Raw genomic sequence first — 27,607 nt, 5'->3', positions numbered from 1 at the left:
TCAGTATGTGTTTTTATCAGACTGCAAACTCCATGTTGAGTGTGAGAGCTTGTGTTCCCAGTAGTCTCTTTACCTCCATGTTGGGCTGAAAATTCCAAGGTGTACTGCAGGGTCTATTGAAATACAAATATCCTAGATAACGGACTGATTCACAACAAGAAGAATTTTACTGTATTTTTCAGGGGAGAGGTTGCCTAGCAATAAGGGCACCTCTTGGGACTGACCAGGAGGTCACCTGACTAAGGATCTGATCTCTTCACTCTCTTCAGCCATTTTCACCTGCTCAAGATGACAGAAGTTGTTGCACAAGCCTTATGAGGCTGGGGGACACTCCATACCCGAACACAGATGTCCCCAAAGGACTCCCAGAGCTAGAGTGAGGGGCATTGGCTGCATGATGTTTGTTGTTTTCTATATGATCTGTACCTTCTTTGTATTTCTCATACTTAAGTAAAGAGCAATAACGTCAGCACTCAAGTCATGTTGGAACGTTCTGCAATGCTGTTCTATGTTTTTTTCTGGGAGGTGGAACAGGTTCCTGGTGCTTTCTTTTTTTAGAAGTTGCACCCCCAGACCCGTTTGGCCTCCCCTCAGTGGTGGTGAAGCGGAACTGCCTCTCTCCCCTGACTGCATTAGTGGCTTGATCTTTTAGTCATCCTGGGAGATGGGCCATGGCAGGGCAATAAATGAGCAGCTGTTCTTGCCTAGCAGCTTCAGGAAGAAGGGACTGGCCAGCTGTGGCAGCTTGATGGAAGGCACTGCTGGGTTAGAGCCAGCCGCTGGTGGGATGTGGAACTCGGGGCGTACCATGCTTCAGCTCCTCTCCAGAGCTGCCCAGTGGGAGAGAGGCAGGACCTAAACCACTATTTGTCCCGTCTGGCAGAGTGACACAGATGGTAGCCAGGGCTATTAGGCTCCTGCTCTGGTCATACAAAGAGCAGAATGGGCTGCAGCACTCGGAGCTGCTGCTGTGCTGGCTGCCCAAGGCCAAGTCCTGGCGCTGCTCCTGCTGGGCACCTGCTGCTGCAAGAGCTGCCTGAGCATTCTGGTACTTCTTATTTTATATGCTGTACTTACCCCATGCCTTCTGAGAAGGTGAAACTGTTATCCAAAAGGCTCACACTTTCAATGGGATTCTGGGAGAGGGTGTGTGTTTTAAACTACGGGAGGTATCTGAGGAGCCAGCCCTGAGTCCAGCTGCTAGGCACCTGGGCCATGTGATCACAGTTTTCAGGAGGGGATGCTAGAGAGAGGGACTGCATTCCAAAAGCAAGTCTACAGACTGCAAGACAGGAATAGTGCCTGGACACTGTTCAGATTATGGAGGTTTAAAACTCCCGGGGTTTCAATGGGACAGATATCTGGTGAGTTGCCAGCAGAAGGAGCCCAGACAGTTCTGTGACAACCTCTAGCCAAAACACAGGGACATGTGACCACCCAAAGCAAAGACACATCAGGCTGCTCAGGAATTTGAACTCAGTGAGCAGAGGGGCTTTGGTGAGTGTGGTTTTAGTGTCAGATTGGGGAGTGAGAGAGAGAAGTCAGAAAAATACCAGAGACGGCAGAAAGGAAGCCTGGGACCCAGAAGAGGCACTGGGAATGTGGACATGAGAAAAGCTAAGAGAAAGAGCTTGGGGGCTAATTGTTGACGGGAAAGGGGCTTGGAACTGTGAGCAAAGACACTATGAGCTGTAGCTCACGAAAGCTTATGCTCAAATAAATTGGTTAGTCTCTAAGGTGCCACAGGTACTCCTTTTCTTTTTGCGAATACAGACTAACTCGGCTGTTACTCTGAAACCTATCTCATGCTGTTTGAGTCCTGCTGTGTTGTAAATAAACAGAATTACATTTAAAAAAAAAAAATCTGACTCCATCACCAGTGTCTCCTCCCAACTGGAACAACCCTCAAGATCCTGAATTTTTGGCTAAATGCTCAGGTCAAAAGGAGTAACAATACAAACTCCCCAGACATGGTTTGACTTCTCCCAGGAGAGGGAGAAGAGAATAATTGGCATCTCATCACAGATTTTTGTGTTTTAGGATAGAGTCTGTTGTCCAACTTAAAAGCAGTTTAAAAGCTGTAGTGTTAAAGATGATTATATGCTTCCATTAACTTAAAGAAAAAGTATATGGCATATAAAGTGGTTTAACTATCAAGATCTAGAAATGGTCCCAAAATTTATAGAACACTGTGATATGAGTGCCTGCAGCTCTGGAGTAGTTATCAAGTGCTGTAAGATAGTTGCATATTTTTTAATCAGCTGCTTATGGCATGTAGTTCTTTGCTACGTCCACTATTATTTTCAGAAAAGGAGAAAAATGCTAGCTTAGAGCATGTGGCATTACTGCTTGTGACCCCTCCGAAGTGAGTGATCCAAGGTTATCAAATCATACAGCAGATGAGTAAAAGAATCAGGAAGAGTGCATGGTGCAGCCAATCCTTATTAGCATAAATCCACAATAATTTTAAATTGAGTTTCTAAAACCTAATTGAGCAGAGTTTTCGAGCTCTGTTCAGAGTGAGCGGCACATAAATTGAAACAATATAGCTACCGTGGACCTTCTAATGAGCAGGGAGCACTGCTGTTTTTCCTTTTGCCCTTTTAAGAGCCCTTACATAAAAAAGAACAGTTCAATTAAGAGATCATTTCAAATCATCTGAACACTGTGACTGGTTAATGGTGTCCCAGTGCTAAGGTGAAGCCAGGGTATTTGCTTCAACTTTTATTTTCTAAGTGGGAGATCACTTTCTGGTTGCAGTGTTGAGTTTATTGGTGGTTAAAATTATTTAAAAATATAGACAGATATGCATGGGGATAGACTTTGCACACCTACTGGAGAAGCTGCATTCACTGCACTCATACTGAAGAAAAGTAACATTCAGAGAATGTTTCAACCTATCAAAATCCTCCTTCAATTAAATTTGAGCAAATTACACGTTTTAATTCTTTTAACTCCAATGTAATTCTAACTTTCATCCAGCCTGCCATTATCTTATGTCTCATTTACTGCAACATTCTCTTCTCTGGTCTCAATAAATGCAATTTTGCCCCTCTTTTATTCATTCAAAATTTTGTTCCAAAGATCATTTCCCTAGCCCATTGTTTTGACCAGGTCACCCTCTCTTTGTATACCTCCACTGGCTCCTCCTCCTTTATCACCAAAAGTAAGCTACTTGTCTTCACTTTGAAGGCCATTCACAGCCTATCTGCACGGTCCTTATCATGTCTTATATGCTATCAAGATGTCAACTCCTGCCTCTGATCTGCCAGTGGTGCTGGCCTTTGTAGTCCACTTCTTAAATTTTCAAACAGAGGTCTTTGTGCTTTCTCAGATGTTGCTCCTCATGCTTGGGAGGAGTTACCCATAAACAGCAACAAAGTCACCACACTCTCCTCCTTCAAAACTGTCCTTAAACTCTTTTGATGTGATCCCGACAACAGTTAGGCTGCTGGTGTACTGGCACCGGAGCCTATCATGCTGACCAATATAATCTTATTGTTTCTTTGTGCTCCCCCAGGCTGTCTACAGCAGGGGTTCTCAAACTTTTTTTTGCTGGGCCCCCCTTTGAAAATATTTCAGACTGTGACCCTCTTCCCCCCCCACCCCCCCCAACAAGAGTGATAGAATGCATGCTTCCGATGAAGTGAGCTGTAGCTCACGAAAGCTCATGCTCAAATAAATTGGTTAGTCTCTAAGGTGCCACAAGTACTCCTTTTCTTTTTGCGAATACAGACTAACACGGCTGTTACTCTGAAACCAAAAATTACTATGGTATTGCTACCCTTCTGCTCAGCTGCTGCGCTGGCTTCAGAGCTGGGCGGCAGGAGCATGGCTGCTGCTGACCTGGCTCCCAGCTTTGAAGGCAACGTTGCCACCAGGAGCAGCGCAGAATTAAGTCTGGCAATACCATGCCTGCTGCAGGGCTCTACCCCTACCATTTGTTTCCTGGCATTTTTCTACCCCAGCTTTGCACTCTGGGCGGCTGCCCTGCTCGCCTTGTCCTGGTTATGGCTCTGATCTTGTGACCCCCCACCCCCCCACAGTAGCCTTGCAATCTCCTTTTGGGTTGGGACCCCCAGTTTGAGAAACATTGGTCTATAGTCACCTGTTTTCTCTTATACCTAGATTGTAAGTTGTAGGGCAGGGACTGTCTTTTTGTAGTTTGTGTGTTCAGTGCCCAGTGCAATGTGGTCTTGGTCCTGTGTGCTCCTGCCATACAAACAATAATTAATAAATAATTGTTAGTAAAAAGTAGTAGTATACCTTAAAAAAAAATCTTCAGGAATGGAGGGTCTGTCAAGGGTTCCATAGTCTATGGCACTGTGCATACAACAGGAGCCTGTAGTTTTTAGGTTGCCTGAGCTTAAAGCTCAGGGGAACATTTTCAAAGATAATTTAAATGGGCACATTTTGAGTTGGTAATTTGACTTTAATACTGTTATGAGGATCCTGTTTTAGAGATCTGAAGCACAGTGAAGGCCTAAAGGAACTGTATAAAGGAGACAGATACCAGCCATTCTCAAAACATTCTAAATCCTGGAAGATAAGGGAGCGATAATTAATGCAGTCAGCAAAGACAATTCTAGGTTTCGTTGTGAACAGTAAATAAGTTTAAGCTAATTAAATTTCTGTGTATTGATAGTGAGGCAATTCCATAACTGTTTTAAAGTGGTTCATTATTCAATTTAAAATTAGGAGCCCAGTTAATTGTATTTTTCTACATTGAGCATGCAGTGCAGCTTTAGTAAGGGAGTTGTAACATTTGGAGAATAATTTGTTTTACAGTACAGGCTATGTAAAGTACTTCACTGTCAAGGAGAATGAGAGTTTGGAGCATTAGTATTTAAAAACATTGGAGTCAAAATGAAGGAAATGCCTTAATGTATGGAAATTCTACTTTTGAAGCAAAAATGCATTGCATTTTTCAGAAACCTATATTTAGGGTTTTTTTAAAAAGGAGGATTAATCAGTTGTATTTTGCAGTAAAATCCTTCTGCTGGAGAAATAAATAACATTCATGGAAAGGTAAAGAACACTTTTTAAAAACATATTTTAACAACAAATGTTAAATCCTTTTATTTTTCCTCTTCTACTGCCATCCAACACTTTGCAGGAATAGACTCATTGAATTAGCTGAGTTGCCTTGCAGTCTTCTGTAATACCATAGTTCAAAATTTCAGTCTTTTAGTCAACATAATCTATACTTTTGTCATCTTTAGTGTATTTTAACAAATGGCTGACGTGTGTGTGTGTGTGTGTGTGTGTGCTATGAAAGAATATGATTTTCCTTCACCTTCCTTTTCTCTGGGCTGATGATCAGAACATAGACTGTAAGGAAGCTTAGACAAGTAGAAATGAAGGAAACTGCAGTGTAATTTATTTATTTTAATTAATATAAAGCTTGGATCTTGTGACTTAAAAATAATTTTAGTGTTAGTAGACTATTTAGTAGACTATCAAGACATTCATTTTAAGTCTGTGATTTAAACTGAGTAAATAGCTCGAGAATCTTGCTTTCAAATGTAATGAGCTAGCTAAGAGGAGGAAACAGATACGTATTATATAGTGCTTTTACTGTAGCTTGAGTAGTAGTGGAACGTGAAGTGTTTAAGTGTGTAACAGCTGTTCTGTATTGTAAACTTTAATAATACTGTTGATCGTTTGCATTTCAATGATGCCTTCCATCTGCCGGTCCCTTTGAAAACATTAGCAAACCAAGCGTAACTTCACCTTTGTGAGGTAGGTATTCTCCACATTTTACAGATGGGAAAACTGAGTCACAAAGAACCTATGATGTACCAAAGGTCATCCAGTGAGTCAGCCACAGAATTGGCAATAGAATCCAGCTTTCCTGACACCCAGTCCTGTGCTCTTACCATGATACAATTTCAGATAACTATCATATCAGAAATGGATATTTGAGAGTTGTGTTAATTTTAGTGATAGTGGTTTTAAAAAGGGGAGGTATCTGAGTACATTTTTGTAGTATTTCAGATCAGAGTTCTCTCTTCTGCTGGAGATGCATTTTTTTCTGTTTCATTTGGCGATATTTCCTAGTTTTCTTCTGCAATCTGAGCCATGCCTGTGGGGTAGTTGGAGGTTTCACAGTTGACTCAATGCCATCTCTGACATAACAGGAGAAAAGGAAATTAAATTGGTCTTCTCAATATAAACTTTTATCATGAAATAAGGGAGAGTCAGTCCAATAAAATTACTGTTGATAAAGATGATGGAATGGTCTTCATACCAGAATTTTCTTGGATTGAAGGGAGCGGAAATCTGTCAGGAGTATATAAATGGTAGCTTTCAGACAAGGTTGTAATGGGGTGTGGGAAATGGTGCATTTTGACTGCTGTAAGGCAGAAAAAACTAAGATTCATGTTTCAATGTGTTAATGGTTAAAAATGAATAGTTTTACAGTGAGTCTGAGACAACACGAACAGCTGGCTAATTTATAGCAGTATGTTTTTTCATCAGGAGAGGGCAGCTCTTTATAGAGAACCTAAACCCCATACTAAGACTATAAATGTTAGATGTAAAATGAAATGATCTAGTACATGCCAGTAGCCCAGAAAACATACATATGCAGATTTGACTCATTTCCTTTCCCATTTTTTTTTTTTTTTTTGCCAGAGGCTTTAATTTTATTAAATTCCAATTTGCTGCCTTTATGGTCCGGCAATATTGCTTCGTGCTCAGATTCTGAGTTTAAGTTTTGGATGATATTTCTTATTTCTGGGGTTGATTGGGAAGTTGTAGATTTCTACCTGAGATGGGGATTTGATAGGAGCAGGCAACGCTGCTGCAGGACAGATAATTGCCTCTGTTGATGAATAAGAAATGATGCTCACAGTTTCAGAAACAGCTGCATCCACTTGTACTAGGAGGGGGATGCTGTCTGTGGGAAAGAGATGGTAACATCCCTGCTGGAGCTAGAGCTAGTCAAATTTTTTAAACTTTTGAGTTTTCAATGAAATTTAAAATTTAATTTTCATTGGGGGTGGGGAGATGGAACACAAATATTCACTGAAAATTTTGCAGTTTTTTCTCACCCATGGAAGTGATTTGAAATTTGTTAATATTCAGAAATGAAGTTGAAGTTTTGACGTTTTTCAAAAGTTCGAAAATCAATAAACGTGTTATGAAAAATTCTTGTTTTCCATTTTTTTTCAACTTTTTTTCAACCAGCTCTAGTTGGAAGGCAATTGAAGTCAGGCAGTACAATTTCAGGAAGTGGGTGCCTGGTGCAATAAGAACTAGCATAAAAGGGCAAAACCAGTATCCAGAAAGCTGTTGAAAATCCAGCAACTCTGTGTATAAGTTTTTGGAGAATTTTTGTTTACAATGGACTGATAAATTGGTTTTAACTTTACAAAGTTTAGTAAGCTGTCCCAGTGATGCAACTCTCACAATTCAGTGCTGCTTCTTGGAACGCTAGGCTGTCCTGTGAATAGTTTCCATTACTGAGCAATGCAAGGTGGATGTGGCGTGCTTGGCCTCTTGGGGTATGTCTACACTGCAATTAAAAACCTGTTCCAGCTGACTTGGGCTTGGGCTAAGGGACTGTTTTATTGCAATGTAAATGTCTGGGCTTGGGCTGGAGACCAGGCTCTAGGACCTGCAAGGTGGGAGGGTCCCAGAGCTCTGGGATCCTTAGTCCAAGCCCCATGAGCCTGCATGAGCTGTCAAGAGCCTGTGTCAGCTGGCACGGGCCAACCATGGGTTTTTAATTGTAGCATAGATATACCCTGGGAGGGGTGGAAGACTCTGAATGCTTCCCAGCTCTAGAGGGGAAACTCTTTGCTAGACCCTTCCATCATGGAAAACTCAGCATGGCGAAATGTGTTTGGATGTTTTAAAATATATTTGTTGGTACTTTTATGTCTTTGTCCAGAAGAAAAACACTCTTATACGATATTTTTGCATTGTTTTCTCTTATTTATAGAGACGGAATGGAGAAGATATTCCAGTCGCCCAAACTAAAAATATCAATCACAGAAGATTTGCTGCTACCTTCAAGTTGCGAGAGGTGACAAAAACTGATCAGGATTTATATCGCTGTGTAACTCAGTCAGAGAGAGGCTCTGGAGTGTCCAATTTTGCTCAACTTATTGTGAGAGGTAAAGTTGCAAATGTTTTCATTTTATTAAATTAAATACTCTTAACATCAGTGCATCATATTTACATTTTTATTTAGCCAACGGATAGCACTATAAAATTACAGAAATCCTCATAAAATAAAACTAATAAATGTGGCTGTAAAGTTTTGACAGCCTTGTTTCTGACAAGTGCTTTCCATAGAATGGGATTCTATAAAAAGTCCTAATAATGCAATGCATGTAAAATACCATATTCCTTTCCACTATCTTCTAGATAGTATTGGTTGAGATGAATACTGATTAACATTTAACAAATAATTTTACAGATATGAAAGTATCTACTGTAATAAGTTAATTTTTACTTCTAAACGTTTTTGCCTTAGGCAGCCTAGTGGTACAGAAAATAGTAGATTTCTCTGTGAACTGAAAGATTCCGGTATACAAAAATTTTCTCAATTGTTCACCTGTCCGAGGGCTAGGAGCATTTATTGAGATTTTGCTCTCGAGCTATTTGTGGGATGGGGAGAAGCAATGGTATATTTGCTCAACCCCCAACACCAAACACTTTAAATGAATTTCAGTTCACTCAGAAGTGTGGCAGCCTGATGCAATGCAATCATGGCTTATGCTTGGGGAGCGGGATGGTTATGTTTTAATTAAGCTTGATGACCCAGAAAGAAGGGATGTGAATTTTCTGTTTCAGTTGTTTGTTGTGACCCTGTTTCCTGACTTTAAGTGACCTTGTTGGTGTACTTAGGCTTACCAAGTCTGGCAGTGGCTTAGAGTTTGTAATTTGGGGTTGTGGGAGATAAGGAGGCACTTGGTCTAGTCATGAGAACACAGGACTGGGAGTCAAGACTACTGGGTTCAGTTCCCAGCTTCGCAACTCACTTGCTATGTGGTCTGGGGCAAGTCATTTAACCTCTCTGTGGCTATCTTTACTCAACTGTTCAATTACCTACTCACACATTTGAGGTGAGGCTTAATGAATATTTTTTAATGTGCTTTGAGACTCCCAGGTGAAAGGTGATTGAGAAGTGCAAAATATTATTACAAAAACCATCATTAATTGGGCCGTGCCACTTCCTTGCTGAACAGCCATAGGCTTCAGTAATGTTATCTGCTGTTTTGTACAGTAGTTAGTCATATTTCTTCTTGTGGATCACTATATAATTTCCTTTTTTTATTGTGATAAAATTAGTCCTGTTACAACATGAAAACTAATTTTTGATATAACTAAGAAACTAAAACATTCAAATATATTTGCCCAAGAAATGACTGATGGTTTTTAGTTCTTTCCAGTGCAAGAAAACAGTAAAGTAAAATAGTTTTTAAAAAGTTTTGGAAAACTCAAGTTACAATACTGAAGTCCAGAGTAAAACTCAGTTTTATGACCTAATCTTAGCTTGATGATAAGTAGCAATCTAGTCAATACAGACAGTTTATATATATATAGATTTTACTATTTTAAAAGTTCAGGTTTTTAGAAGTATATATTGCACTTTCTAGAGTTAGAAGCTGAAGAATGTTAGCTATTTTCTTCTATTTTACTTAAATCCTTTAAATGCTCTAACAGTTTTTCTACCAATGCATTGGTCTGTTGAACATCAGAATAAGAAATGAGTGTACAGGATTTGTTGCTCACTGTTATATTTGAAAAACAATATACCGTAATATATTTTCTTGTTTGTCTGGATAACCACCAAATAAATCTTGTTAGCCAAAAACATACCCTTGGGGGTCAGCTACCCTGGTGTTAAAACTGTGCTGAAAATTAACCATAATGACAGGTCCTATATCTCAGTGGCACTTTAAAGCTGACAACCTGCTACATGGATACAAAAGACGGTAATTTTAAAAGAAATTTTTGGGCCACTGATATGAATTACCTTTAATAAGAGCTGGCATAGTATTGCCCATTGTCAAAGATGACCCAGGGGTAAGAGTTTATTAGTGCATTTCCTCCTAAACCGAAAGTGACAGGGCTTGCTTAGGGCCTTTTTGTTGCTGTTTGTAACAAATGAAAATTTCACTGTGGAATTCTCATGCTGAAGAGTATTGATCTGTGTGTTCTCACAGCCAGAGGAAAAAAAAAATACGGTGAAACACAATTTACTTTGTCATGACTTTAGGATTGCTTCCAGATCATTCTGAGTAATGATAATGTCTTCAGCTTGTAGAAGCCAAACTTTATTGACAACACTGGTTATTAGAGAGCGAGAGATGAACAGCATCTGTTGCTCAGTGCAATCAAAATTTTGGGTTGTGTGTATATACTGTGTATATGTGTAGAATACGTACTTTAATACAGATGTGTAAACAAGGTGCAGTTTATACTCAGCAAGGTATTTTAATATTGATAATGGAAATTCCAATTTTATAACTTATTCTATGCAAATCACCATCTGCAAATCAGCATCTAATTATTCTTACAAGGAAATTATCTCTGGACTTTACCACCAGATTTTTTTGGCACCACTTAGAATCATAGAATATCAGGGTTGGAAGGGACCTCAGGAGGTCATCTAGTCCAACCCCCTGCTCAAAAGCAGGACCAATCCCCAATTAAATCATCCCAGCCAGGGCTTTGTCAAGCCTGACCTTAAAAACTTCTGAGGAAGGAGATTCCACCACCTCCCTAGGCAACGCATTCCAGTGTTTCACCACCTTCCTAGTGAAAAAGTTTTTCCTAATATCCAACCTAAACCTCCCCCACTGCAACTTGAGACCATTACTCCTTGTCCTGTCCTCTTCTACCACTGAGAATAGTCTAGAACCATCCTCTCTGCAACCACCTCTCAGGTAGTTGAAAGCAGCTATCAAATCCCCCCTCATTCTTCTCTTCTGCAGACTAAACAATCCCAGTTCCCTCAGCCTCTCCTCATAAGTCATGCGTTCCAGACCCCTAATCATTTTTGTTGCCCTTCGCTGGACTCTTTCCAATTTATCCACATCCTTCTAGTAGTGTGGGGCCCAAAACTGGACACAGTACTCCAGATGAGGCTTCACCAATGTCTAATAGAGGGGAACGATCATGTCCCTTGATCTGCTCGCAATGCCCCTACTTATACATCCCAAAATGCCATTGGCCTTCTTGGCAACAAGGGCACACTGCTGACTCATATCCAGCTTCTCGTCCACTGTCACCCCTAGGTCCTTTTCCGCAGAACTGCTGCCTACCCATTCGGTCCCTAGTCTGTAGCTGTGCATTGGGTTCTTCTGTCCTAAGTGCAGGACCCTGCACTTATCCTTATTGAACCTCATCAGATTTCTTTTGGCCCAATCCTCCAATTTGTCTAGGTCCCTCTGTATCCTATCCCTGCCCTCCAGCGTATCTACCACTCCTCCCAGTTTAGTATCATCCGCAAATTTGCTGAGAGTGCAATCCACACCATCCTCCAGATCATTTATGAAGATATTGAACAAAACCGGCCCCAGGACCGACCCCGGGGCACTCCACTTGACACCGGCAGTCAACTAGACATGGAGCCATTGATCACTACCCGTTGAGCCCGACAATCTAGCCAATTTTCTACCCACCTTATAGTGCATTCATCCAGCCCGTACTTCTTTAACTTGCTGACAAGAATACTGTGGTAGACCGTGTCAAAAGCTTTGCTAAAGTCAAGAAACAATACATCCACTGCTTTCCCTTCATCCACAGAACCAGTAATCTCATCATAGAAGGCGATTAGATTAGTCAGGCATGACCTTCCCTTGGTGAATCCACTTTCGAAGATCCTCTAAGAAATTCCTTGGCTGTTTCATTTCACTCTCATTAAGTTTTGTTTCACAAGTAAGACCAGTATAGTGTTTTCAATTCAATTACAACATTTTACCAGAGGTATTTCCAGTCAATAATTTAATGTTGAAACCTTTACTTTGAGTTGCGCTTCAGCTCTCAGCTCAGTAGCTGTGTTGTATTGATTTTAATTGGGTTCTGTGGCACAGCTGTCAGTCTTGTGTATTTTCCTTCTACAGGAAGCTGTGTACAGTTTCAGACAGTAAACTTACCTAACTGAAAATGTCCCCCAGTCCCATCTTCTACTTCCTCTTTCATTTGTTCCCTGGTAAAATTGCCAATGCCCAGAAGACAATATGCAGCCCTGTGCAGATGCCTGTTTTTGTGGTGTTGAATGTAATATGGGATAGGAGAGGGGAGAGAGCTATGAAATCTGAATGCTAGCAAGCAGAGAGATTAGCTCCTTTCTTCCTCACTACAAAGCATATGGGTGAAAAACAAGGCTGAAATATAGGCTTGCATTGTTCTGATTTACATTAATAATGTACCTGAGTATTATGGTTTCTCTAGAGTATTTCACATAGTATTTCTCGATTTGCTTTTATTTAAACTAGCTACGTGTCATTCAGCAGGTTGAGTATGCAAAATGTCTGGTACATTATTAGATGTTGCAAGATAAACAGGATCCACAATAGACTTATTTCACACAATGGTTTTTGCACAGGTTACTTTGAAGAAAACGTTGATTAGTGTGAATCTGCTAGTCATGGAAGCGAAAATTTGTCAGGGAAATACATATGTCCAGCTGCAACATTTTAAACTGAGCTATAAATAGTTCCATCATTTGTCTGAAAGAGATTTGATGATTTTATTGAAACATTTTTAAATGCAACTTTTACTGAAATCCTATCCTTGTCACAATTATGGAAGTTGTTTTTTTAAATGGCAAGAGTTTAGTAGATTTTTTCCCTTTCTCTTCTCTCAGCCCAGATTGAGATTACTCTGGGAAGTCGAAATGAGAGGCTTAGGTCATGGGTACACTTGCAGATGTAGAGCTCTTTGAGTTCAACTCACCTTCGGAGAGCGCAGCAGGGAAGGTGCTGCAGTCTGTCCACACTGACAGCTGCAAGCGCACTGGCGTGGCCACATTTGCGGCACTTGTAGCGGCATTGGGAGAGGTGCATTATGGGCAGCTATCCCACAGAGCACCTCTTCCCATTCTGGAGCTGTGGCTTGTGGGAAGGGGGTGTGGGGTGCGGGGCATTCTGGGTCCTGTCCCAGCGCCCCGTGATGCATCGGTTCACATCCCAGCAATCCCTGTGCTTCCGTCCACATTTGGTGCTATCTTTCAATGTTTTGGTACTGAGCGCTCTGTCTTCCCTTTTGGTCTGCGGGAATGGAGCCCGAATTGCTGAGGAGTATCCTGACGAGTCTTGCCAGCACATCACGTTTGGCAGTGGAGATATTCATTATGATCCAAAGTGACCGTGAGGGCTCCAATGATGATATCGACTCGAGTAACGCATATGACATGAGTTTGCTTGTGGCATTCACGGACATGCTCACCACCGTGCAATGCCGCTTTTGGGCTCGGGAAACAAGCATTGAGTGGTGGGATCACATCACTATGCAAGTCTGGGATGACGAGCAGTGGCTGCAGAACTTTCAGATGAGAAAAACCACTTTCACGGGACTGTGTGAGGAGCTCGCCTCCCACCCTGAGGCTCAAGGACACGAGATTGAGAGCTGCCTTGACGGTGGAGAAGTGGGTGGCTATTGCAGTCTGGAAGCTGGCAACTCCAGTCAGCTACCGATCGGTTGCTAACCAGTTTGGAGTGGAAAAGTTGATCACTGGAATGGTGTTGATGCAAGTTTGCAGGGCCATTAATCGCATCCTGCTTAGAAAAACCATGACTCTGGGTAATGTGCATGACATTATGGATGGCTTTGCACAAACGGGTTTCCCTAACTGCGAAGGGGCAATAGATAGCATGCATGTTGCAATTCTGGCACCAGCCCGCCTAGCCTTTGTGTACAGTAATCGGAAGGGATATTTCTCGATGGTTCTCCAGGTGCTTGTGGATCACCGTGGGTGTTTCATTGACATTAATGCAGGCTGGCCTGGAAAGGTGCATGACGCATGCATCTTTCAGAACACTGGCCTGTTCAGGAAGCTGCAAGCCAGGACTTTTTTCCCAGACCAGAAGATCACTATAGGGGATGTCGAAATGCCCATTGTGATCCTTGGAGAACCCGCTTACCCTTTAATGCCATGGTTTATGAAACCCTACACAGGGAGCTTTGACAGCAGCAAGAAGCAGTTCAACAACAGGCTGAGCCAGTGCAGAATGACACTGGAATGTGCTTTTGGTTGTTTAAAGGGCCACTGGTGCTCTCTGTACAAGAAGCTGGACCTGGCCGATGACAGCATCCCCGCTGTTATATCCGCATGCTGTACCCTCGATAACATTTGTGAAGGGAAGGGTGAACGATTCACTCAGGCAGGGAACTCAGAGGTTGAACACCTGGAGGCTGAATTTGAACAGCCAGAGAGCAGGGCTATTAGAGGGGCCCAGCATGGGACTGCAAGGATTAGGGATGCCTTGAGGGAGCAATTTGAGGCTGAAAGCCACCAGTAATATCTGGTGCCGTGCCTGGGAGTGAAGTGCAGCAGTTCCAACGTTAGTAGGAATCTGTTTTTGCTATGCTGACTTGCAGTGCCTATTTCTTTCCTGGGCTAAGGTATCTTTTACTTTATGCAATAATAAAGAATGTTTTCAAAGCCAAAAAATCCATTTATTGAAAAGAAACACAACAGCTTGGGAAACAGAAAGGGCAAGGGGGTGGGGTGGGGAATGGTACAATTACAGATTTGCGTATGTCCTGTTATCATACTCAGCCTTCCTGTCTGGAGTGCTAGCAATGAGAGCTGCAGTTTAGGATGGCTATACTGCATGGTGATGGGGGTTGAGTGCCGTGGGTAAGGGTCATAGTTTTCAGGGCTTGGTGCTGAAGCTACAGGTGTTGGAGGCAGCTGGTGGCGGTACGAACCCAGATGTTGGGGAAAGTGGGTTGGAGGTGACATAGGGGCACAAGGGAAAGAGTTTTGAGACAAGGGCTGCAGGGGGAGGGGTGGGCGCAGTCATGCTCCTCCTGCATGGCTGCGAGTGCCTGGATAGAGTCCGCTTGGCGCTCCATTATGCTTATCAGCCAATCCGTGTTTTGCTTCCGGAGCACCGCACTTTTGTGCCTGGGTGCTCCTTGTTCTTCTAGTGGATCCTTCTTTCGCTGTCCCGCCACTCCTGCACTTTTCGATTTTCATTACTTGAATGCTGCATTACTTCATGCAACATGTCTTCCTTGCTTCTGCGTGGCCTCTTTCTGATTCTTTGGAGTCTTTCGGCAGATGATAACCCGAACGGTTGAGATCTCAAGATTGCATCTGTAAAGGCAAAATGCAACACTTAACAGAGGCAGCATTGTTCACACCAGACAGAGCAATGATTCCCCCATACTTAAGGGCAAGCACAGTCTACACAAAAGGATAATTTCCCCGTCCCAAAGCGAGTGCATATAACCCATGGGAGCCCCAAAATGGTGAGTAAGCACAGGGTCAAGCGTGACTGATTGTTTCACGGCTGTACTGCCCTCTGGGTTTCTGTGCCTTGGGGATAGCCAACAGCAGCAGGGGGGCCCTATACTGAACACTGTCCCCACATTTTCCGCAGGAGTTCATCCTGGAAGATATCTCGCTGCTGAGGGTGACCTGGGAAGCAAGGGAGGGTCTTCTACTGCAATGGGGCTTCCGCCCTGGCCCATATGCAGCCTGCCTGTGTGCAGCAATGGTCCTCCTGCCCCTCATGGCACAGTGGCGCGGACAAGTTAGCGTGACTGGGACAAGGACCACAGTGGCTCTCCCGAGAAATCTGCGCAAGCGCATTGCCCAAGTTCTGGATGAGACCTTTGAAGAGATCACTGAGGCTGATTACCGCGATGTGAGAGAGCACATCAATGCCCTACTCTTCATCTAGGCATGCATACAGCCCTAACCCTCCTCGCTCCAAGAGCCCGCACCAAATAACTTCCTTCCCAAAATAAAAGCCCCTTACTGGGAACCTCCTCTGGTGTTTGTCCTTCCCCAAGTCCCGGCCGTTGCGACTGGCTACCTTCCTTCTTGTTTTGAGAACAGCTCCTGGCTGCATGTATCTAGGGATTCCAGGGTGTCTTCCTCTGCCTTAGCACCCTCGCTCCTGCTTTGATCCTCCTCCTCCTTCTGCCTTGTTGCACTGGGCTCTGAAGTGTCCATGGTGGTCCCCAGAATGGAGGTGGGGTCGCCCCCAAGTATCGCATCCAGCTCTTTGTAGAAACGGCAGGTCTCAGGGGCAGCACCAGAGCTGCTGTTTGCCTCTCAGGCTTTGCAGTAGGCATTCCACAACGCTTTCACTTTAATCCTGCACTTCAGTGCGCCCCGGTCATGGCCCCATTCCATCATGTCCCTTGATATCTGCCTGAAAGTATCGTAATTCCTACTGCTGGAGTGCAGCTGGGACTGGACAGCTTCCTCCCCCCAAACAGCGATGAGGTCCAGCACCTCACCATTTCTCCATACTGGGGATCGCCTGGCGTGTGGAGATATGGTCACCTGGAAAGGTTCGCTGAGAGCACTATACACCTGGCTGAGCAAACAGGAAGGGGATTTTCAAAATTCCCAGATAATTTAAAGGGCGGGTCTGACAATTGGTCACCTGAGGGCAGGGCAGTAGAGTTCAAAGTGATGACCAGAGTGGCTAGAACAGGCATTGTGGGACACTTCTGGAGGCTGATCGGAGCACGCTAACAGACCAGGGCCTCCACACTGGTGCCGCGGCGCTCCAGCGGGGGTGCACCAAACGTTATTCCACTCGCCAAGGTGGAGTACCAGGAGCACTCTAGCCGTGGAGTCAGAGTGCTCTATTTGCCTTGCCAGTGTGGACGGGTAGTGAGCTAGTGCACCCGGGGCTCCTTTAATGCGCTGTAACTCGCAAGTGTAACCAAGCTCTTAATTCTTGTTTCATAGCTCCAGCGTGCAGTGATGTTAACGTCCCTAGTGCCCACAAGTTAGGGACATTACAAATATAGACTGCTTCCCTCAGGATGTTCGTTGTATTCCAACCACCTCAAAACCACTCTTTTAGAAATCAGAACAAAGTGAATTCCTGTTTCATTGGTTTGTTTTTCATATCAATAAAAAGTTTTCCTGAGGCTTTTTGCATCGGATTAAGTTCTTCCAAAAGCTTGTTTTGGCTCACAAAGGGGACTTCCCCCCACGTTACTAAAGGGGGAGTGATAAAATGGTTTGAATCTCTCTCTCTGAGTGAGCCTAGTGGATGTTTCTCTTAAGTGTGTAGATTTCTTCCCTATGGACTTGCAACTTAGGTGAATCAAAGAGGAGGTTTGGTCACTTAGCTAGCAGAATGTACTCCACAGTTCAGCTCAAAGGAATCCAGTTTCCTGTTATTGTGCTGCATGATTTCTCTAGTGTCTTTCAGGTCTGATTAGGCAGTGCCTGATGCTTAATCAGCTTTTTTTTTTGTTCCTGACGTCTTCCTAAGTGACTGTCCAGGAATAAATTCAGGCAACCAATGGTCAGCTACTGATAAATGTCTGACACAACCCCAGAACTCAAGGGCACCGTCGTGGGGGAGTGGGTCTGTGAGGCCCACTGGGTCTGGGCCTTGACTGGTCCTTTGGTTGAGGAAAGTGTGTTTCACCCTTAGCCAAACTGATGTTTATGGAATGAACCCTTTTACATTTAAAGTAATTTTTTTCTCAAAGGTTCGCTGCTTATATATGTTCATGCTAACTGGAATTGAAATTTGTTTATGTTGCCTTGTTGATCAATGTGGAAGTTTTATTAATTTTCATTGTAACGGGGTTCATTATGAGCAGTTTCCACTATATTTGTATCCAAAACTTGGATCAGTTTTTTTTTTTTTTAAGTTAACATATTTCCAAGGCCATGGAACTAAGGCTTGTCTTACAATTTTATGTATTGAATTGTTGGTGTTTAGAACAGCCATGGCTGAAGTAAGGATTCTCTGGCAATGTCTGGATATTTCTGACAGGAGGAGGATTGGATATGTGCACTGGATTTTAGTCTCCAAAGGCAATATGTTTCAGATAAGATTCTATATGGAGAAATCTTTTAGTGTTGTGAAAACACTATATTAGATTTCCCATTTGGGGCTGTGCTTATCTTCTAGGAACTGCACCATAATTTTTATTATGGTGAAAACAAGAGTCTAACTGTAAGATAGTCTAGTCTTTCTTACCTGAAATCTCTTTAGGGATTTTACCTAAGAAACCAGCAGTTAAGATGATGCCTCTGATGATGCTAACGCAGCTTGATGATGGGACTGGCATCTGGAAAATACTTCTCCTGGGAATATTTTTCTTTTCTCACTAGAAGTGTCTCCGTTTCTTCCATATAAGAAATTGTGGTAGATTAAGGTTCACATTGGAAAGTTAACTAGTGCCCAGTTTGTTTATCTGGGGAATACATTAAATCTCTGAACATGTCATTCTGTAGAATTTAAGCTTAAGTCAGCAGACCACTCTAGTGCATTTGCTGCCACTTACAGCTTCCTCCAAAGCAGCAGCAGAGTGAGGTCAGTAAGAATCATGCCAGTTTTACTGGTGCTTTTCAGTTCCTGGTGAACTCCAGTGCAGCTGTTGAGTCACACCAATTTCTTGTTGCTGCTTTTGGAATCAGGAAGAGTACCCAAAAATGGAGCCAAGGGGAAGGGTACAATACCAGGGACTTCCCCTGTTCTCAATGTTCTGTGGTAAGAGGTAGGCTTTGGAGAGGGGGAGAAGAAGGAAACAGGTTTTTCTTTCAGCAGCCATAGAGTTGTTGTTGGGAGTGCTTCGCATTGTTACAGCCCTGGCTGAGCAAATCCTTGGGCACAGTCACCAAGTTGTTGCATTAGACCGAAACTTTAGATCCCACATGCTTTTAAGTTTCCTGAGTCTGAGCTGTTTCCGGACATTGTCTCCAACTCTGGTCCTTCATGCATACGCATTGGATACAGACTTCATGCTGGCATCCCTTCTTGAGATGAGTGTCCTGTAGCTCAGTTGCGCTAGGCACCAAAACCACAGCTGACCCCCTTCCCCACAAGTCTCCCAGTAGCTTAGGCCTGCCCTCCCCAGAACATCACTTTTGTGGGTACTTTGGATGTTTGTTACTATACCTTTTGGGGAGTTTGAGATAGTTAAAGCAAGTGACATGGACGCTTTGCAAACACACTTTTAAACACACTTCCTTAAAATATAGAAAAAGAGAGAGAGCGCGAGAGAGATGTACAGATCTGTGGGAAATAATCTGCCTGAAACACCCTGCCTCAGTTTCCTCATGCTTCCTGGGAACCTTTTGGATGGGAGTCCTGGATCCACATCTGCTATCCTGCTGATCAGTCTTCTCTTCTGGTTCTGGTCTATCTTCGCTGTAAACAGTGTGTCCTCTTTAAAAACAGAGTTTAATACCTTGTCTCTTTCAGTCCTTCCCCTGGGTTTTTTCCATTTTCTAAGGGCTTGGCTACATTTGTGAGTTAGAGCACATTAAAGCAGCCCCAGACACCCTAGCTCTCTCCCCGTCCACACTGGCAAGGCACATAGAGTGCTCTGACTCCATGGCTAAAGCGCTCCTGGTACTCCACCTCGGCGAGAAGATTAATGCTTGTTGCATGGTGGCTGAAACGCCCGGGCGTCCGTGTGAACGAGGTGTTGGATTACTGCGCTCTGATCAGTGTCCAGAAACGTCCTATAATCCCCTTAAGTCAAGTGGCCACTCTTGTCATTGTTTTCAACTCGCCTAGGAATGTGGATATGCCCTTTGAAAGCTCCGTTTCTGACAGCCAGCTCTGAGACAAAACAAGCCGTTACTGTGGAATGCTGTGTGTATGAGAGAGAGAGAGGAGGGGGAGGTCTGCTGCTGTGTGGACTTACAAAACAGCACACTGACATGGTTTCAGCCCCCCCAACCCACTCTGTCTCCCCCCACATACACACAACACACTCCCTATCACACTCCACCCTACCCCCCCCCCCCGATTTGAAAAACACGTTGCAGTCAATTGCATGCTGGGATAGCTGCCCATAATGCACCGTTCCCAATGCCACTGCAAGTGCTGAAAATGTGGCCACGCCAGTGCTCTTGAAGCTGTCAGTGTGGACAAACTGCAGCGCTTTCCCTACTGCGTTCTGTGAAGGTTGGTTTAACTCAAATTGCTCTACATCTGCAAGCGTAGCCATACCCTGACCCTCTGTAGAATATGGCTTCCAGCACTCAGCTTTGTTACAGTGGATGAGAGTCATTAATAAGTCGATAAATAGTCTTTGGCTGATAGTTTCCATTGTCCTGCTATGGCACGGTCATCCAATAGCTGATGGTCCTTGATGTCTGTCCCATTCAGGGACAGTGATCAGGTGCCAGACTCCTTCTCCTTAACACAAGAGAGCTGATGCAAGGGTACAGTGAAAGATATAGAGTCATAGAAATGTAGGTCTGGAAAGAGCCTCCGGAGGTCATCTAGTCCATTCTGAAACACTGAGGAAGGATCAAGTGAACCTACACCATACCTGATAGGTTTCTGTCCAACTATTATGTTCACCACATTTACAAGACTATGGTAAATTTTGTACAAAGTATGCCTTGTGGGTATCATTCAAACATCATAATCTGCTGAACATTATTGTCACAGTAAAAATATGCGTATCGACATTGTATGTAAAGTTACAAAATTCTACAATATGACATTATTATAACATGCTCCAAGATTAAGAAAAGCTAGCCCAAACCAGTTTTTCAGAGACAAAGACACATGGGCAGCCCAGGCAGGTGTTAAATAGCTATTACCTACTTAAGCAACCATTCTCCAGCAACGGGAAGGCATAAACAAGAAATTTACATTTCATCACATGGACCGTTCAAACCTCATGTCCCAATGGACTCTGTCACTATGATTCAGCAAAGATGTTTCTAGCACAAGATACTGCATTATAAAGAGGGGATGAAAGCACTTTACTTCACTCCTCCGTCCATCTCTCTGCACATGACATCAATGAATATCTGAAGAACACTGAACTGAGGGGGAAGGGGTCCCAGGCTGATAGGAAACCCAGCTTGTGAAATTTACTGCAGCATATAGCATGGAAAACCTTTTCTTTGAATTCTGTCAACTTGTTAAATTAGCCATTAGCTTGCGTTTATATTTTTATTTCTTTTGTAACCAATCCTGACTTTTATTCATCATTACTTGTAATCACTTAAAAGCTATCTTTCTGTGGTTAATTAACCAAACACACTGGTTAATATAAAACAATAAGATAAGTTTAAGTGTGTGGGGAAATTCCATTTGGGATAACGAAGTTGGTACATATCATTTTCCTGTGATAAATGACAGACTTTCTATGAGCTTGTATTCTTCAGCAGGGTACTGAGCAGTATAAGAGTCGGGGAGACAAAGTCGGGGATGAGAGAATCTTCTGGTGCTGCCCTGTATGTAATTAATGAATGGCCTGCAGAGCATTCATGTAACATAGCTGGGAGCAATTTTGAATGCTGAAGGCTATGTGAACAGGCCAAGAGGGGATGTTCTGACAGCAAAGCAGTGTAAAAAGCACCCCAGGCTAGAGAATATTCAGTGGACACAGCTTTTCAGAGGTCCAGACTGTACCCTGGGTAACATCACACCAACTTGCTCTTAAAAACCTTCAAATGATAGGGATTCCACAACCTCCCATCTTTAAAAGTATAAACATACAGAGAGTTCATAAAATCAAACTAGAATTCATAAATTTACCTAGATTGATGCTCAAACTGTCACACTGATTTACTAGCAGTGGGAGGTACAGGGGTGACAGCCTGGCCTTTTTTTACCAGGGCACTGCTGATGTGCTGCTCTCTTCTTTGCCTTCGTTAATTATATTAGTTATGCATACTTCTAGTTAGTATATTTAGTCCCTTTGCTAGCAGGTATCTGATAAGTTTTCCAAGTCCTTGTCTAAGTCTGGGCGATCTTTGCCTTTCCTCAGAACGCCATGGACCCCAGGCTCACATCTGAGCATGCCAGTTCCTCACGCACAAAGGAAAGATGTACAGGTTCCACCTGAGTCAAGAAGTCTTCTTTATTTTCACGTCAGTGCTCCTTCTAATTTCCTTCCAAAGATTCCACCTGGAACAAGAGGGGTTCTTGGTGGAATGTGACATGAGGCTATTACCCCCTCAAATGTGGAAATATTACCCCTTTAGCCTGTTTTTTTGGAAGAGTAGTAGTGTGAAAAGAATGGTGCAGGCTGGAATTTTAAAGGGGGCCAAAGGGGAGTGAGATGCCCAGTTCCCATTGAAGATGCCCAGGAATTGGATGCTTAGCTCCATTAGATTTAAAAAAAAAATCCTAGCCTTAGTGGTTTTAGACATAATACTTGAAACACCTAGGTGCCCTGGAACTGTAAGTCTGAATACTGGTCGGGTTCACTCTGCTTTTCATTCTTTGGGATATGTTTACTTCCATGCCATTTGCTGCATGTCGGACTTGAAAGATCCCATGATGCTTTCAGAAAAAAGAAGAGTCAGACAGTAGTGTTGCTGGTAAAAATTTATCTTCACCCCCACAAAAACCTCTTCTGTCTTTTGTGGTTTGCTGTGCACCATTGACTGGCTGCTCATTGCATTGCAGCAGTGGTCGCTTTTCAGCGGTGGTAGTTGTAAATCACTTTGGGATTCTTCCAGTGTAAAATGTTGAGCTGTTGTAATGCTGGTATGTGGTTCGTACTTCATGTTTTACTGTGACAAGTGCAAGATGCAAGACACATTTTACTGTGCTCTCTTTAGAGGTGGCTTTGTGCTTTGAAAAAAAAAATCTAGACTGATACTCAAATTAGGCTAAAGCTAATCTATATACTCTATGCTATATAGTCCACGCTAATCTATATATTCCATGCTGACATTTCCTTCCTTGCTTCACTCCCTTCCTCCCCTCCCACCTTTTCTGTGTGTGAACAGCTGGGAAGAGGAGCTCACAAAAAAGGTATATTTCATGAATCCCTTGAAACTTTATCACATGTGGAGAGGATGGGCAAAGGATAGGGACTTGGCAGAGATGAAAGAGCCAACACTGTAAGGTGTGTGTGAGGAAAAGGACAAAACTTTAGAGTGTACTGTTACAGTTTTTATAACTCCCAGAGGTGTACTTTATGCTTCCAGCATGAAGGGTTTAACTCTGCCCAAAGAGTTGACATCACAACCCGACAAAAACAGTTAATGAAGAAACGAATAAGCAAAATGATCAAGCTTACGTTAGGGCCATGCTTGTGTACAATAAATAAATAAATAAAAATCCATCCCCCTTCTGTGCAGCACATTTCCCAGTGTTAGTCACATCCTCACCCTTACCCATCTAACTGTAATCCCATAGACTGACCTCTGCCACCCTGACCCACAGACAAGGAGGAGAGAATGTTTAATCTCTGATGCTAAAGTGCTCCAGGGTAATGCTGCAGCAGTTGGAAAACTACTGCAGGCTTTGGGTAGGGGACGCAGTCAACTTAAACATCACATATCTGCATGAGATTTCTTTTTTCCCTACAAAATATTACAACTACTGTTTAAAATGACTGGATAAGATGAATGAACCAAATACATTTTTCTCTCTTTCTCACTGTGTGAGATTCTGTACACTTGGTTTCATTGTTTTCCTATTCAGTTAGTTTTACCTGTTTGGGTGCATTGTTCTCACAACAACAGGAGAGAGGGAGAAACACTGTCATAAACAGGGAACTGCATTTGTAAAACCACAGAAATTAGCTGGGGAGGCCCAGAGGGTGGGTGTTTTACATGAAACTACAGCGTGCCCTTGTTGTCAAGAAGGCCAATGGCATTTTGGGATGTATAAGTAGGGGCATTGCTAGCAGATCGAAGGACGTGGTCATTCCCCTCTATTCGACATTGGTGAGGCCTCATCTGGAGTACTGTGTCCAGTTTTGGGCCCCACACTACAAGAAGGATGTGAAAAAGTTGGAAAGCGTCCAGCAGAGGGCAACAAAAATGATTAGGGGACTGGAACCCATGACTTATGAGGAGAGGCTGAGGGAACTGGGATTATTTAGTCTGCAGAAGAGAAGAACGAGGGGGAATTTGATAGCTGCTTTCAACTACCTGGAAAGGGGTTCCAAAGAGGATGGATCTAGTTCTCAGTGGTAGCAGATGACAGAACAAGGAGTAATGGTCTCAAGTTGCAGTGGGGGAGGTTTAGGTTGGATATTAGGAAAAACTTCTTCACTAGGAGGGTGGTGAAGCACTGGAATGGGTTACCTAGGGAGGTGGTGGAATCTCCGTTCTTTGAGGTTTTTAAGATCAGGCTTGACAAAGCCCTGGCTGGGATGATTTAGTTGGGGATTGGTCCTGCTTTGAGCAGGGGGTTGGACTAGATGACCTCCTGAGGTCCCTTCCAACCCTGATATTCTGTGATTCTATGACTTAACTCTACTAGATTTCATGCAAGGAACAATGTCCCCTTATAACAGTGCTGCCCTGTCTATTCTCCTTTCTGTGGTAGCCCCTTTTACAGTCTAGTTTGTCTGTATGCAGAAGGTGGCACCGGCAGCTTCTTTTCTCTCTTCTGTGTCTCTTAGCAGAGCCAGGAAGAGCACGTGGAGTGGCAGCTTCTCTGAATTCCCTAAATCCTCTGCCACTCTGTGGAATCCATGGTAGAACCCTTTTCTCAGGGTCCCTTTGGAAAATGGAGCAACCAAGGAAAAAAAATAGAGCACAATAGGGTTTAAAAGCCAGTGTAAAAGTTGCAAGAGAACTTGAGTGTTAGAAAAAGGAAGAGAAAAAGATAGAAAGAGAAATTGAAGGGAAAGAGAGGGTGGTGATTACACAGGGCAAATATGTATCTGGAGAGGTGAAGGAAGGACAAATGCATTTAAGAATTTATTTAAAGTAGATAATAATAATTGATGTTTCTAACTGAACTGTTTATTGTTTACACCTAATATTGTCTAGTCACAGATGGCAAAAAGACACAAGTGGACTACTTGGGGATCTGGGAGCATGAGAAAGTCCAAAAGAAGTCCTAGAATAAGAGCCACCTTGGCAAATAAAAGGCATAACCTGCAATTGAATGGTCACACCCAACCCTCTGATGAAGTCTGTGGAGGCTTCTACCACTCCCTCAACCTGTCCCAAAAGGAAAGGTTCAGGATTGTTTGGTAACTATCCAGATTGTCAGTTTCCAGCTGTAGGCTTTTTTCTTTATTTGAGCAAGAGTTTTATGACTTCTCGTTTGAAGTCAGTCGGTGTCTCCTAAAGATGAGTACCAATAATAGGCCCAATCCTTCCACCCTTCTCCCACTAGTGTTCACCAACTATAAAAGCATGGGTCTATTTTGCAGGCTGTAGGCTGAAGATTCATCCCATCCATATTCATATATTGCATCCCATTCTTATATCACACTGGGCAAAGCTCTTCCAGAAGTCCACGTATGTGTAGGTAACTGCCTTTATGGACCCACCTAAACTAGTCTGGATGTGAATTATTTTTGTCCACAAAGATGATGAAAAAAATCTTCACAGCAAGAAGCAGTGTTTTTTCTTCGAGTGCTTGCCTATGTCCATTCCACTCTCTCAGTTCCTTCTTACCACCCAGAATGTTGCCTGGAACAATCCTCCTTGCTCTTGCAAGGCTTCTTTCCCAGTGTTTTGGACTCTTTTGTAGATTGTCTAGTTATTGTAGTTAGTGTATACAGTTCTTAGTGTTAGGGTGTATAGTAGTGTGAATAATTGTCCCTGTTGCCCAAGGGGCTGGGCATGCCCCAGTCACTGGGCTTCAAGCCATGTGCCTCCTGTAGCAAGCCGATGTCAGTGAGTGACCCGCACTCTAGCTGTCTAAAGTGCCTCAAGGAAACTCATGCTAAAGAGAGAGGCCAGATCTTCAGAGGCTTCAGACCACACACTTAAAAAGACAGAGACATTCATCTGAAGATCTTATTAGTTTGAGGGCTGCCTCCATTAGTCTCATAGCTGAACCATTCGAAATGGTGCTGAACGCTTCAGTTTCCATGCAAAGCACTTCACTGGCACCATGCTCTTTCCAGCACTGTTCTCAACTCCTAGTGCCAAGAAGGAAGCATAAGAAACAGCGCACTGAGAGAGGGTACTCTCAGGTTCCAAAGAGGAACAAGCGGGGAATAGCTAGCATAGTGAGACCTGTGCTGGGCCACTTGTCCTCCCCATAGCCACTGTTGGCTCTGGCGACTCCGCCTAGAACACAGAGTCCAGTTCAGGACCTGTCTCGGATTCCTGGAAGCGATTGTGGAATCTCACACCTGTGGACCAAGGATCTGATGTCCCTCCCAATTCCACCGATCCCTCAAGATGACTGTGGATAGAAGGGATCAAGGGGTTGTGAGCTCCATCATAGCACTGACCGCTTTGGCACCATCCAGAGGAAAACTCTGCATGTTCCTGATGCAGTGATCTTCGACCCATCATTGGTCACAAGTTCCCTGGCACCACCTGGAGGGAGAAGTGGGTACTGTGCTGCCATGGTCTTCGAGGAACGAATCCTCTTCGGAATCCAAGGGGGGATCCTTCGCTCCACCAAAGACATACCGGTACCCAGCCTCTGGTACGCACCAGCCTTTGGTACCAGCCACCCCACTCTCCACCCCATGAACCGGCGCATTGTCACCAGGCCACTGGCCAATGCAGTGGAAGTACTGTAACCTGTGGGTGTTTCTTCCGGTACTGGGTCCCCCTTCCAAGTGCTCAGACTTGATGCTATCCGAGAAGCAAACCACCGTTTCTTCCCATCCGGATCAGGTCTGACATAACTCTGAGCCCACCTCCAGGAGAACTGCTTATGGGTCACCTAGAATGGAATGGACATGAGTAAGCACTTGAAGAAGAAAAACCTGTTATTTATCTTTCGTAACTGTTGTTCTTTGAGATATGTTGCTCATATCCATTCCATGACCCATTCTCCTACCACTCTTTTAGAGTTACCAGCAAAAAGGAATTGAGAGGGTGCGGAGCTGGTGGCACCCTTTATACCAGCACATACGTGCACAGCTCCAGGGGACGATATAGAGTCGGTCCTGCTGAGGGGAAAACCTCTGGCAACTGTGGACACAGCATGCATACACCTAGCATGGAATGGACATGAGCAAGACATCTCAAAGAATGACAGTTATGAAAGGTTAGTAACCGTTTTATCGAGATGGAGATGACCCGTGTTCAGTGAATTCCAGTCTGCTAGGAGCAGCAATTTTGCTCTAGACTCATGGATTTTATGGTGGAGAGAGAAAATTATACTACATATTCTGACTTCTTCCCGCACCATCTGATGTTGGCAAGGGTATGAACCAGGCTTCACCATCGTTGACTGTCGTGCTGTTTTCCAGAATGGATAACTTTTTTTTCACAGGGATAGGTTGTTAATGATCACTCAACCTCCAACCTAGAGGACCAGTGGACTGCTTTTCATCTGGTCCCTACCCTTTGACGTGTCTGGCTTGGGTGGCCCTACCAGGAGTTAAAATTCTCGCTCTCAGGGTCACTGGAACGTGCAAATCTACCCACTCCATCAAGGTGCAGCACCCAGGGTAGGGCTGCCAACCTTTCAGGATTGGCCTGGAGTCTCCAGGAATTAAAGATTAATATTTAGTTAAATATTAATGTCATGTGAAGAAACCTCGTGGAATCATCCAACCAAAATTGGTA

The 27,607-nt window shown here is 43.5% G+C and overlaps 1 protein-coding gene across 11 annotated transcripts in view; it reads left to right on the top strand.

The window, feature by feature from the left end:
• The window catches only part of PTPRK (protein tyrosine phosphatase receptor type K), a 581,803-nt gene that overhangs the window by 298,583 nt on the left and 255,613 nt on the right, over positions 1-27,607 (top strand). For all 11 annotated transcript variants that reach the window (XM_084622841.1, XM_084622840.1, XM_084622838.1 and 8 more), the window contains exon 6: positions 7,949-8,123. In XM_084622841.1, coding sequence (XP_084478967.1) covers positions 7,949-8,123 — 175 coding nt within the window. The remainder of the gene's footprint in view (positions 1-7,948; positions 8,124-27,607) is intronic.

The sequence above is a fragment of the Lepidochelys olivacea genome (genome assembly GCF_965140295.1).
Source record: "Lepidochelys olivacea isolate rLepOli2 genome assembly, chromosome: 3".
Taxonomy (NCBI): Eukaryota; Metazoa; Chordata; order Testudines; family Cheloniidae; genus Lepidochelys; species Lepidochelys olivacea.
The sequence above is the reverse complement of the archived record's forward strand: the minus strand, read 5'-3'. Positions and strand labels throughout refer to the sequence as shown.